The following is a 12,986-nucleotide window of genomic DNA, read 5'->3' on the forward strand; positions in this document are numbered from 1 at the left end:
AATGCCTTGATGTGTATCATGGGCCAATGCAATGAACTGCACACGCAAATCTCTGATACTAAAAAGTCTGTGTGTGCCTCTTACCATGCAATCATCCTGAAGAGAAAGTTCATGTTGGATTTTGTAGTATGGCAAAAGATCAGGTCCTAGGCCCTTAGGGGATTTTGGCCATTTGGTCATCAGTAGGTCACGTAGCTCACAGTATATTGGGCAGGTAGCCCTGAATTCATCAGCAGATATGGCCGTGAGGGTTGAAGTAAGTGTGACCACTTCCACGTCATCCTCCAGCACAGGACCTCTGCTCTGTAATGGCAATCGAGACAAGCTATCAGCTGTAACATTTTCATGTCCAGGTTTGTACTGGATGTCATAGTCAAAAGTCATCAACCTAGCTGATCACAGAGCAATCTGAAGTCCTGCTTGTCCTTGTCCCTTCGTAGTGAGAAGTGTTGTGAGTGGACTGTGGTCTACTCTGTACATAACGGAAAACATTGCCCCCACAGGTAAGTTCTCCATTTCTCCGTTGCCTACACACATCCTAACGCTTCCTTCTCAATTGTGGAGTACTTGCGTTCTACCTGTATGAGGGTGCGTGATGCAAAAGCAACAGTCTTTTCAGACCCGTCCGGGTGCATTTGGGTGAGAATGGAGCCCAGAACGTAGGCTAATTAGAAGCTCCAGCAGTAATGATAGTGTGTAGCTCAGGGTCACAAAGTGTCAGTGCAGGGCTATTATTTATGAGGTCTTTCACCCGCTCAAAACTTGTCTGTGCCTCAGTCGTCCATGTGAATGAAGCAGATCCCAGATTCAATGCTCTGAGGGACTTGACCGCTGCATAATAATCGGTATGAATTTTGAATACCATGATGTGAGCCCAAGGAAAGAGCGTATCAGTTGGCGGTGGAGGTTGTGAAACTGCATGGACATGAGAAGCATCCGGCAGAAGTCCTTTAGCTTATATTACGTGTCTTAAGAATGACAGCTCCATCTGTCTGATGTGGCATTTGTCCAAGTTCAATTTAAGTCCAGCTGCTTCCAGACGCTGAAGTGCTGCGTTCAAGTTCTTATCATGTTCCTTAAAGATCTTTTCTGAGACAATGACGTCATCCAAATAACATTGAACACGTGCAAGTTCTTCGAGTATGGTCGACAATGCCAGTCCAAGGCAGTATGCTGTTTTGAACTACACCTGTAACACATTTTCCCTTGGGATGTAGGTGAGCGCATCGCCATCGCTCCTCGTAATGTCTGTGCATTTTTCCCCGTTTCATGGCTGGGTCTGTTGTGCTGATGACGTGACTGTTGTATAACTTGTACTGTGCCATCTGCCGGTTTGCTCATCACGTTTGCCTCAGCCTCTACCGTTTCTGTTTGGCTGGCAATTGTGACAGCTTATTTCAAAGTAAGATCCACTTCTAGGAGTAAATCATGATCAGTAATCATCCCGTATCATTTCCTCGTCCATGGTTCCAAATTCGCATGTAGCCGGAAGCTCCTTTAGCGCCACAACATATTGATCCGTAGTTTCACCACGCCATTTTTCGCCTCGCTGGCGAAATCTGTACCGTTCAGCTACCACATTCACTTTTGGCTCGAAGAATGTGCGAATAGCTTGCAATGCCGTGTTGTACTTATCATCAGTAACCTTAAGCATGTAAAAAAGTCTCTGGTCTTCTGCCCCCAGGTGGTGAATCAGTAGAGCACATTTTCGGGCTTCCGACAGCTCTTCGTCCATTGCCAAGACATAGTTTCCGAAAACACGGATATATGCCTTAAATGGCATCATACATTTGTAGAAAAGGTGTAGGCTGACTTAAATTCCGCGGCATTCTCGTCACTAATATGTTATGTCTTTGTAAAAAGGCAAGCAACTTATGAACACGTATGGCACACTTATGTACACTCAAAACCTACTAGTGCCACCCACAGGACAAGTGTCGACACTAGACTACAGTATAGTCAGATGGTTATTATAGCAAGTCAAACCCCTTCAAAATCTAGAAGGATGCAAGACCTGTTCGCCATCCCCGTCAGGGTTTATTTTGCGATAACAACCGGTTGACTGTGTATTATCACTTGCATATATATACTTATTCTCACTTTGCTGAATAATGTTTTTCTGATTCAGGGGCCTGCAGAGATGTGTTAAATGAAGTTTCTGAATCAGCAGATGGGAAGAAAAAAAATCAGCTGTTACTTTAAGGAGAAAATGAATGTCTTTGTTTTAGATATTTGTCATTGAGGTTTATGAATACTGATAGAGCATCCTCTGGCATAGAAAATAACTGACTGAATCATGTGTTGAGAAAACAACAGCATATTTAGCTGGTCTGTGTGAATGTTTGAACATTCTGAATCTTCATTACTACTATCATTGAGCAGGGACAAGAATTCTGAATGAGTACAAACAGAACACAAGAATTAGTGTTTTTCCAGATATTTGGGTCTGATCATTATTTTTGCCTCTAAATGAAGAATCTTTTTCTACACGCTTTGGGATAATTAGAATATTTTTTTATAAAATCTTTCATCAACATCAAAAGCAAAATCACAAAACCCTCTCATTCTCTCATCCACGAATTTCCTAGGGCAGAAAAAAGCAAACACGAACAAAGCCTTTGTTGCATTATGTTTGAAAAGGTGAGGGAGAGGTAACATTACTGAATAATAATATTTCTGACAAAACACCCCAGACTGCTGTCTGCAGTTCTGTGGGAAAGTTGAGATATGTTTGAATGCAATGCATTTTAAAGCACACAGGAAACAACATAAAACACTTAATGTAACAATTATTTATTTTAATTACATTGTACACTGCGAAATGTTTTCTTTTCAGCATGGATTGATTTTAAAGAAAGAGTTCACCATCAAATTCTGTCATCATTTACTCTCTCTCTTCTCTCTCTCTCTCTCTCTCTCTCTCTCTCTCTCTCTCTCTCTCTCTCTCTCTCTCTCTCTCTCTCTCTCTCTCTCTCTCTCTCTCCAGTATGGAGAAGAACTGGGAACACTCTTCAATGCTGTGGCATAAGGTTGGCATATGGCATAAGGGCCGCTTCAATGCTGTGGCATAAGGTTACAGTGTTAGATCCCCCTAAAGAATTGCTTTTAAAGGTTTAAAAGGCATTTGTTGATTTCTTTTGGAATGGCCATCACTGGCTTCCTCCTGGAGTGCTTTATCTTCCCGTTGCAGAGGGAGGTCAAGGCCTTAAACATGTTGAATCCAAAATTGCTGCAGTGAGACTACAAACATTGCAAAAACTGCTATACTGCTCTGATGGTATGCCATGGATTGATTATTGTTTGTATATTCTTAAAGAACTTGGAGGAACAGACCTTGACAAAGAGCTATTCTTAATTGAGAAGCCATGTGTTGAAAATGTGTATTGTTCTCTTTTTATGTTCTATGAATCAATTTTTCAATCATGGAGTTTGTTAAAATTTTCAAGAGTGGGTGATGAAAATTATGGATGTGCAGAACATTTGTTTTTTAACCCTCTTTTTAAGCTACAGCCTCCAGTATCAGGTTCTGTAATTGAAATGTTCTTGAATGCTGGAATAACTAGAGTTATAGATCTGCTTGATATGACAAGAGGTCAGTGGCGAACGGCTCAGTCACTTGCTGGCCAGGTTGGGATGAGGTCAGTAAGAATAGTGGAAGGGGTAGTTAAGAGCTTTAATGCTTTGTTTCCCCCCAGTATTCACATCATTTGTTGATTCTTCTTTAAATAATGGCTTGTTATCAAATACTTTTGCGGCATTAAAAGTTGTACCAAAAAATTTGGACACTGAAGAGAACACTAAGGTTCTTTTGTTAAAGGGGTTTGAATTTTGGGATTTCCAAAGTATGGGGAAGAAAATGGTTTATCATGTTTGTGCTAAATCTGCACAGTTTGTTTGGATAGTTGAAGGAAAGGATAGATACTAAATGGAGGACACACCTTTCAGTGCCCAGAGATGTGAATCACTCATGGAGGTTGTTGTATAAGCCTCCTATTCCAAAAAAAAAAAGTGGAGATCTAGAGTGGAGAATACTTCACAGTGTGTTGGCTACAAATAATTTTGTTTCTAAATTTAATGAAGTGGTTTTACCTGAATGTTCGTTCTGTAAGGCTTCCGATACTCCATTTAATTTTTTTTGTGAATGTTCAAGGCTGGTTCCACTTTTTGTACTTTTTGAAAAACTAATTATGAAATTGGGTTTTTCTTTTACAAACACCCTTTTTATTTTTGGTTGCAACTATAAACAGTCATGGTGCGAACAGTGTGTGCTTGCCAGTTTTGTAATGGGCCAAGCCAAGTTAGCAATCCCGAAAACACATCAATGTAAAAATGCTGGTCAAGATGTTGATTTGTTGTTTCTTTTTAAATCATTGGTAGAATGTATGGTCGCTATTGAATGTGCATATTACAAACAAATTGATAATGTACCTTTTTTTAGAATGAGGTGGTGCGTGAGAGATGCTTCAGTGACAATTAGTGATTTTGGAAATCTGTTTTTTAATTGGTAAAATTACCAATTAAACCTGGCCATTTCTTTCTTTCTTTCTTTCTTTCTTTCTTTCTTTCTTTCTTTCTTTCTTTCTTTCTTTCTTTCTTTCTTTCTTTCTTTCTTTCTTTCTTTCTTTCTTTCTTTCTTTCTTTCTTTCTTTCTTTTTAATTTAATTCTGTGTGTGTTTTGTAAACTAGCTCTGTAATGCTCTGGAAAATGCAGTAGCACCTCAATGCAGTACATGAGATCCAGGGGGCGGAGTTGGATCCAGATATAAGGGGTGGAGATTGGTAGGTTTAGGGGTGGGTTTAGGGATTATGGGGTTGAGATGGGTAGGTTTAGGGGTGGGTTTAGGGATTATGGGGTTGAGATGGGTAGGTTTAGGGGTGGGTTTAGGGATCAGGGGGTGGAGATGGGTAGGTTTAAGTATATGTAAGGTGGGAGGAGTTGGATCTGGATCCGACTCCTCCCCCTGGATTTCATGTGCTGCAGTGAGGACCATCTTGGAAAATGGGGTAAATTAAAAGGGTTTTAAAAGTAAAAAAAAGTCTCTATCTATCTCTCTCTCTCTCTCTCTCTCTCTCTCTCTCTCTCTCTCTCTCTCTCTCTCTCTCTCTCTCTCTCTCTCTCTCTCTCTCTCTCTCTCTCTCTCTCTGTCTCTCTCTCGTCATGTCATTCCAAATCTGTATGACTTTCTTCTGTGAAACATAAAAGAATATATTTGGAACCCATTGATTATCATTGTGTGGACAACCATTGTGTGGATATATTTCTAAAAATGTCTTCTTTTGTGTTCCATAGAAGAAAGGAAATCATGCAGCTTTGGAACAACATGAAGGTGAGCAGTAAATAATGACACATTTTTATTTTTAGATGAACTGTCCCTTTAAATCATAAAACAAGTTTAAAAATATGTCCTAACTTCCCTAAATACTGACAAACTAAAACTAAGAGATGCAGTCACACAGATCAATATTTAATGTCCATAATAAGATTTTTTTTTTACTTAACAAGTTTCTAGTGGTAAGTTGAATGAAGCATTACAGCTGAATACCACTGTTACGCACAAACGACATTTAAATAGAGCTTTAGAAGTTCATTAATGTCCTTTTCTGTGTTAAGTGAACTTAATCACGATTGTTTTACAAATGGAGGAGTGCAATGCTGATGGACATCTCCAATACCAATTGTGAATACAGATCAATGTAACTGCAGAAACGGCGTCAGCAGAAAGTTTTCCTCTCACCTCAGGGTGCATCTCTCAGGATTCGTCATCAGTTTTAATAATGTGGAACAGCGTGACGTTAAACAGTACCTGGTGGCCATTGTTCCAGCCGTAAAGTGCACGATCCCTGGCGTTGTAATCCAGCATGGACATGTGAAAGTACTGGTTATGGATGGGGATGTCCATATACTCATAGGTAGAGGTTTTGGTGGAATAAGAGTAATACACCTTAGCCCCGGTCAGATGGGAGTTGGTGATGTACAGCGTGCCGCAGATCATGAAGGACTCACCAGCGTTTCGTTTGGAGTATTCAGTGTTCCAAGAGTTCAGCACCTGAATGGTCAGAGGATCCAGCCGGCTTATCACTATATTCCCTGCATTCTGATTGGTGGCGTAGATGGCCCATAAACCGAGCTCGTCTGCCATCAGGTCAATGTCGGAGAAGCCGCCCCAGGTGTACGGGTAGACGTTGTGGAAGCCAGCCGACTCAAGTGCTCGTTGGGTCGTGACCCGGCCACTTTCGAAGCTGTATCTGACGATGATGTTGCTCTGGTACTTGTTGTAGTACAGGGACCCGTTGTAGACCACATGATTGGTGCCCGCCCAGTGGAACGGAAGGTTGTAGGTTCTTGACTCAATCCCAGCTACGAAGTCGCTCACCGATTTGTACTCCCTGACTATCTTGTTGTTTGTATAGCTGTCCATGTACCAAACCTGCATTAGAACGTTACAAATGTGATAAGTAACATTCGAAACTTGAATTTGAATTATAAGAAAGGAATCATTTATAGAGCACAACAATAGGAAGTAAAAATCAATTTCAAAATCAAATCATTAAAAGAAAATTAATGTTGTTCTTTTGAAATTTCTATTAATCCGAAAAATCTATATATATAAAAAAAGTTTAAAATATTGTTGTATTTTTATAATATAAATATTAATAATCTTTTTTTATTTCAGTAAATCATTCATAATGCATCGGGTTATCCCACCATGAAATAACTATATTACACAGTCTTACCTTTGTCTCTTTTTCTTTTCACATATTAAATATAGATTTTCATGTAATTTGTGCTTCAAATCAAGTTTTATATGCTGTGATTGATTTCAGAGCTTGTTGGTTCTGTTCATGCCTTTGAACATGCCTTTTTTTATGAAGGAAAAAACAGTTCCTGGAAGCGATGCTGCTGAAAAGGCTCGGCTGAAAATGCTGCTGCAGGCACAGTTGCATAGCCATAGATTACCTTGTTGTTCTTAGGTGAAGCCTGAGGGTCTGTCATCCATGCTCCAAACCTCGTTCCCGATGTCTTTACGGTGATGGGCCCCGTGATTTTCATCAACTTACCACAGGCTGACAAAATGGAGAATGATAAGGAATATCGGCTGTTATATAGACATTTTCAACCTAAGTGTATTATCAGTCTGAAAACACATACCATGCCATATATACAGTAAGAAGAAAATACCATCAAAGTCAATTGAGTTTCAAACTCACTGAGCTTGTTCATGCAGTTCCTCAGTCTTCCCTCTAAGCCAAGGACCCTCTGCTGGAGTTCCTCATAATCATATGCTCCTATCTCCTCCTGGATAGCAGTCAACACCAGAGACAGGTTCCTGATCTCCAGCTTGAACTGGGAAATGAGCGTGGCATCAGTCTTGTACTGCTCCAGCACTGGAATCAGCGGCTGCAGTTCATTCATCTTCCCCTTCAGCTCCTGAAAAAAACAGACAGACATTTAAATGGGAATCACATGAGGAGAGATTAACTTACATTAACAGAAACAGATTGAAGAGCACAGCACAGCTCGCAAGAAGTTCTGAACAATAACATGTTAGACCGCAATGGTATTACTGCCTGGAAATGAAACATGACCTTTACAGGTTTACTGGATTTCCAAGAATGTTGAACTGCGTGTGGCCTTTTCAAATGCTTGTGAAGGATAAAGATTAGAAGCTTTTAAGCAGGATATGATTCTTCATTCTTGGAGAGTAATGGCAAGAGTTTGGCTTTTTCAAAGCGTTCTGTTCATATGAGAAAGGACCATTGATTTTCTCTGAGGCATGACTTTAATGGTAGCCCACCTGAAAGTTTTTAGTCAATAACGTTCTTCGGTTCGACTCGATTTGTCTGAACTTTGATCGGAGTCCTTTTATCTGGCTCTCCATTTTCATGACATACTGGAAATCCCTCTGGGTCCTCAGGTTCAGCACTTCGATTGATTGCGACATGTTCTGAATCTTAAGAGAGGAAGATGAAGTTAGGATCCGTTAATCATTCTTTGAACTGCAAAATGGAAGATGCGAGATTTGAATTATATTTCCAACCGGTCTAAATCAGCCCTGACACTGTGTCTCCAAGGAATTCGGCATTTCCATAATTCAACTCAACACAACCAAAGCAAAGACAGATAGATCTCAGAGACAAACCACAACTGACACAAAGAAGTGACTGTATCGGTTAACCCTAGTGCCTCCTTCACTAGCATCCTCCAAACAAAAAAAGACACAGAGACGTCTTATGGGCCAATGAGCTGGCCTTTTACTGTAACAGAGAAGAAAAGCGTAGGAAGTAGGAACGAGAGGGGGCCTAAAACACCCTTCAGGCCTTTACGCATTACCATCATCTTTATGCTCCTCCACAATCATCTGCAGAGAAGCCAGCGGCATTCTTAACAGATGACAATGGAGAGCAGTCTAGCATAATGCTTTCAAATCACTGCAATGAGAGCTTTTGTTATCCGAACCAGATCTCAATATAAAGCGACTTTAGAGACTTAGACACACAATATGTGCGCACACACACCTTCTCCAGTAACAGGCGGAGCTGTCTGCTCTTTGCATCTCTGGAGCACAAGCTCTGTTCTGGTGCCACCACCGTACAGATGCAGCGGCCGTCGGCATCCTGCGCCGAACTGTACACCTGCCAGCCTTCCTTTGGTCTGATGGTCTGGAGACAAACACGGGCATGCGTGAGGTTTTTTGTCTACAAATAAATAAACATAAATACAAATCTAAAATTCTAATGACATTCTTAGTGCGATGAATTTCAATGACATACAAAATGACAACACTTTTATGCCTTTAAGCAGTGAAACTGAACACATTTGCATGGCACAGCATTCACTGCAGTGCTTTGTTTTATTAACCATTTAGTTTGCAATGTATAACTTATTACATTTGTTGAATGGAGAGAATATTGCGTAAAAATGCTAATCGATGTGTGTGTGTGTGTGTGTGTTCATATAAGAGGTCTTTGAACCATTAAGATCATGTTAGTTTTAAAATATTATAAACAGAATTTAATCAAGCAATGTTTTTATATCGCAGGATCGGTGACGTCACATGGGCAAATACATTTGCATTAAAATGCCTTACTTTTTAACAAATAGATGGCATTTACATCAGTCGCTGACATTTGACACTGGATGTGAGCGTCACGTCAAAAGCAAACAGAAACCATTATAATCCCTAGCACTGAATACACTGGATTCAGTATACAGATTCGCATTCAGATTCTGACATCCTCCACGCACTTGAGTCTGCCGACAACCGGACACATAGGAGAGTGAAAGAACTTTTGCTTTGATGCATCTAGTTTAAACAGCTCTGTACAGACTTCATGGAGGATCCCAGAAACAAGTGGATGGTTTATTTGTAATGGTGTGTCAGGCTTATGTTCAGTTTTAGTTTTGGTTTTCATTGTTTTCCTACCTGTCTGTATTCCCTTGTTACTGTATTTCCTTTGGTTCCTTATTACGTTATGCACCTGTTTCAGTTTCTGTTAATTGGCTTTCCATGTGTATTTCTTCTCTTCGTGGTTCCGTGTTAACTTAGTTTCACATGGTTGTTGTTTATATCTTTCCTGTCTTCTCCTACATTCCTTGAATATTGTGATTATTTCTCCTGCGTCGTGCGATTTATGGATCCAAGCCCTGACAGTCGGAGGATTATATGTTTGTTCTGAGCATTTTGTTTTGTAAACGGGGCACAGTATAATGGAGAGTTTTGTTGACAGATGAAGCAGCTAACTGTATTGGATCTGACAGCAGCTGCATCACAAACTGTAAGTAAATGATTTCTTAATGCTTTGTCTGTGAATGATGTTTTTATCACATGTTTGGTGTGTGTGTGTGCAAAAAATTAACTAACTTTATAAGTGAAACTAAAGGAACATATTTAAAATAATAAATATGATCCCTCTATAATTAATGGCCTGTAATAAAATGTTCTTGATTCCACAAGCATAGCCCTCATATTTCAAGCTAACCTTTCAGTAACACTTTTCTTAGTCTTTATACTGTATATAAAAGTATTTTAATGCATTAATCATGCCTTGTAATGCACCTTATAATGCATATATGATCTGAATAATTGTAACCACAGTTATTATATATTACAATACTATCCACAGTTACACACAAAACAACCAATTTCAGATGTAACAAGGTATCTGAAAATACTATAATATTAACTTTGGTTAATGGACATATTGCAATATAAGGTACATTATGAATACCTTTATAATGCATTATACATATTTTAAGTAAAGCGTAACCAAACTTTCTGGCTGAAAGGATCCCAAATCTGTGTCTCTGACTGTATAAGACATTATACACTTCATTTGAAATTATTTTCAAATTAATACAAGCACAGGAGAAATATAGTTCAGTTTCTACGTACTTCACTGAATATTCATTTTGATTCACACTGATTCATAATTCTAAAAAAAATATTTCAAGCACATACATGGCAGGCCAAACATAGTGTGTTTTGACGACAAAACTGCACCCCACTGCAACACCTTCATGATAAAGCCTCTCTCTCTACATTCATCCCCCCAAATTTCCCACAATTGTCTGCAACATAAAGGAGCTTTGTAAACACCCATATTCATTTTTCCCACTCTCGCAGCGGGCTTTGAAAGGCCGGCTCTGGGGACTAGCCTTTTGCAGGCGAGCTGAAAAAGAGAGTTCTTTACACATTCTGGCACACTTCCTCATGCTGCTGCAACTAACAACTAACTGCAATTTCAGCAAATTGTAACATATCCAAGTTGGATGGGTACTTCCTGCTAGTTCACTGCCATTATAAGATATGAGCAGAGGGATTCTGCTCCTCAAATAAGACCTGCAGCTGGGTTAATTAAGCCTGGATGAGAGAGATCCTCATGACATTCTCATAGACACTACGGATTTCTTTGGTTTCCAGTCACATATGACGTGTGAAATTCATGCAGTTATCTTGCTGCTACGTGATAAATAGTTGATCTGATCTTGACCCAATGCTAAAATAAACCCTTAATAATTGCATACAGATTACTAGTAGTGCTGAAGAAAACATTTCCTCATTTAAACTCATCAACATCCGGAACTGTAGATTACTATTGAGCTCTCAATATAACAAATGATAATAGTACTAAAATAGTACATTACAACTTTATATTATGTCTTTAACTATTTACTGTTAAAATGACAATGTTAGCATTCTGTACATACAACACGTGCTTTTACACTGTATTATTTAAAACAACTGCATGTAATTATTGTAATTACAGGCTACTCTTGTACTTACTGAAGGAAACATGCATTTTAATTTGCATTGCAGAGTAAACAGTAATATATACTAATATAATAGTTGTAATAGAGTGGAGAAAGGAGATGATGGGGAGAAAAGAGGGGCAGTGGTGGGCTACACAGTAACTCTTGGTCTGTGAAAAGGCACATGCAATATTCATGCACTGTTTATTTGTCCAACAGGACCCTTTATACAAACCTTATTCATAAGGCTTTCCCTAGTAGCAGCAAATGGAAATCTCATGACAGTTCCTCAGAACAACATACATAAGTGCATTGTATCACACGATTTATATTTTAATGTAAATAGCATTTATCTAAAAAAAAAAAGAAAAAAAAGACACCTAATATAAAGTGTGACCTAAGGTGAAATAAACAGCCAATGCTCGGTGCAGGCGGATGCTTAAAACCTTTGAAACAACACCAGAAATTAGAGACCGCAAGCTGAAAGCTTTAATAACTGTGATTCATAATATTCTGTGACCATTTGAGCTACTACAATCAAAGAGAAAGTTACATGAAATGGAAAACACGATTTTTAAACACAATGTTAGGGTATCCCACGTCTATTAAATTTTTTTTTGTCCCAGTTTAAGTGTTACTGCATTTCCTTCTCTCCATCTCTCTGAGGTTGTCATTAAAATGATATTATCGGAAGAACGCATAATTCTCATAAGACATGATCATAATATAACACTGACATATACATATATACATTTAGTCTTGCGTATGTTCTATGAGTCACTGGTGTAGTCGGAGCTGGGCTCAGACATGTCAAGTTTCTGTCTAAGTCAGTAAGGTGCGGGTGCGCATCACTCACCGCGGAAGGGCAGTAGCCGAGCAGAGCGAGAAAACACAGCGGTTTCAGCACCACGAACAGCGCCCGCATTCTGCCTCCAGACGAGTCTCCCTCTACGTCTCTGTTACAAGCGGATTCACTCTCCGATGTTTCAGATGGAGCTTCTCGCCAGTATCTTGGGATCGGGAACCCTCGACAGAACCGCTGAAAGTGCGTGCGCTGTCATCGTCGCTCTGAGCGCAGAAAAGTTTGAGATGTGTGGAGACTCTCAGCGGATATTACATCATTACAGCATTTCAGTGCGGGGTTACACTTCCATTAACCAAACTTAATATATCTAAGAGTAAATTAAAGGGATACAATCTTATGTCTTTGCAACGTGAGGAGGAGTAAGGATTAAACATTACCAAAATCTTCATTAGATGTTGCTCAATAGGGGTGAGAATTGAAACGAATCGAACGATGGTTCCTTAATTCTTATTAATTCGATTATTTTAGTGCTTTTGGAGAAAAATATATTTGGATTTAAGGAATTAAACTGTACTTTTTAAAGTAGCATACATTCAATAAAATCATCATTGCTAGAAGCTAAATAAAATTAATTAAACAACAACAACAACAAAAAAGGTGGTTATCATTCCTAAAAATTTTTTTTTACTCTTTCCCCGCCAGCGTTTTTGAAAAAAAGTTGTTAAACACCCCCAGCATTTTTTTTAATTATTTGCACAAGTTTCATGGCCCCCAGAATATTGTTGTATGAAAATCTGAGCATGCAAAATGTCAAAAGTAAGAACAGGCCCTCTGCTTTTAAACAAACATAAAATAAACGCATTCCATTTTTCAAGTTTAATAAATAAATAAAAACATCTTGAGCAAAAAGCTGAGAAAAGCGTTTTTTTT

General features: G+C 39.1%; 1 protein-coding gene across 1 annotated transcript; it reads right to left on the minus strand.

The window, feature by feature from the left end:
* Positions 1 to 5,476: 5,476 nt before the first annotated feature.
* Positions 5,477 to 12,176, minus strand: olfm3b (olfactomedin 3b; the record flags this gene model as incomplete). The annotated part of the gene is made up of 6 exons (XM_081374352.1): positions 5,477 to 6,428; positions 6,959 to 7,065; positions 7,210 to 7,429; positions 7,797 to 7,946; positions 8,512 to 8,661; positions 12,108 to 12,176. The coding sequence occupies 6 exons, from the start codon at positions 12,174 to 12,176 to the stop codon at positions 5,751 to 5,753; spliced, it is 1,374 nt and encodes a 457-aa protein (XP_081230478.1). The 3' UTR covers positions 5,477 to 5,750.
* Between the last annotated feature and the right edge of the window lie 810 nt (positions 12,177 to 12,986).

Source organism: Scardinius erythrophthalmus (assembly GCF_964197995.2).
Source record: "Scardinius erythrophthalmus genome assembly, chromosome: 9".
In the NCBI taxonomy this organism is placed as follows: Eukaryota; Metazoa; Chordata; class Actinopteri; order Cypriniformes; family Leuciscidae; genus Scardinius; species Scardinius erythrophthalmus.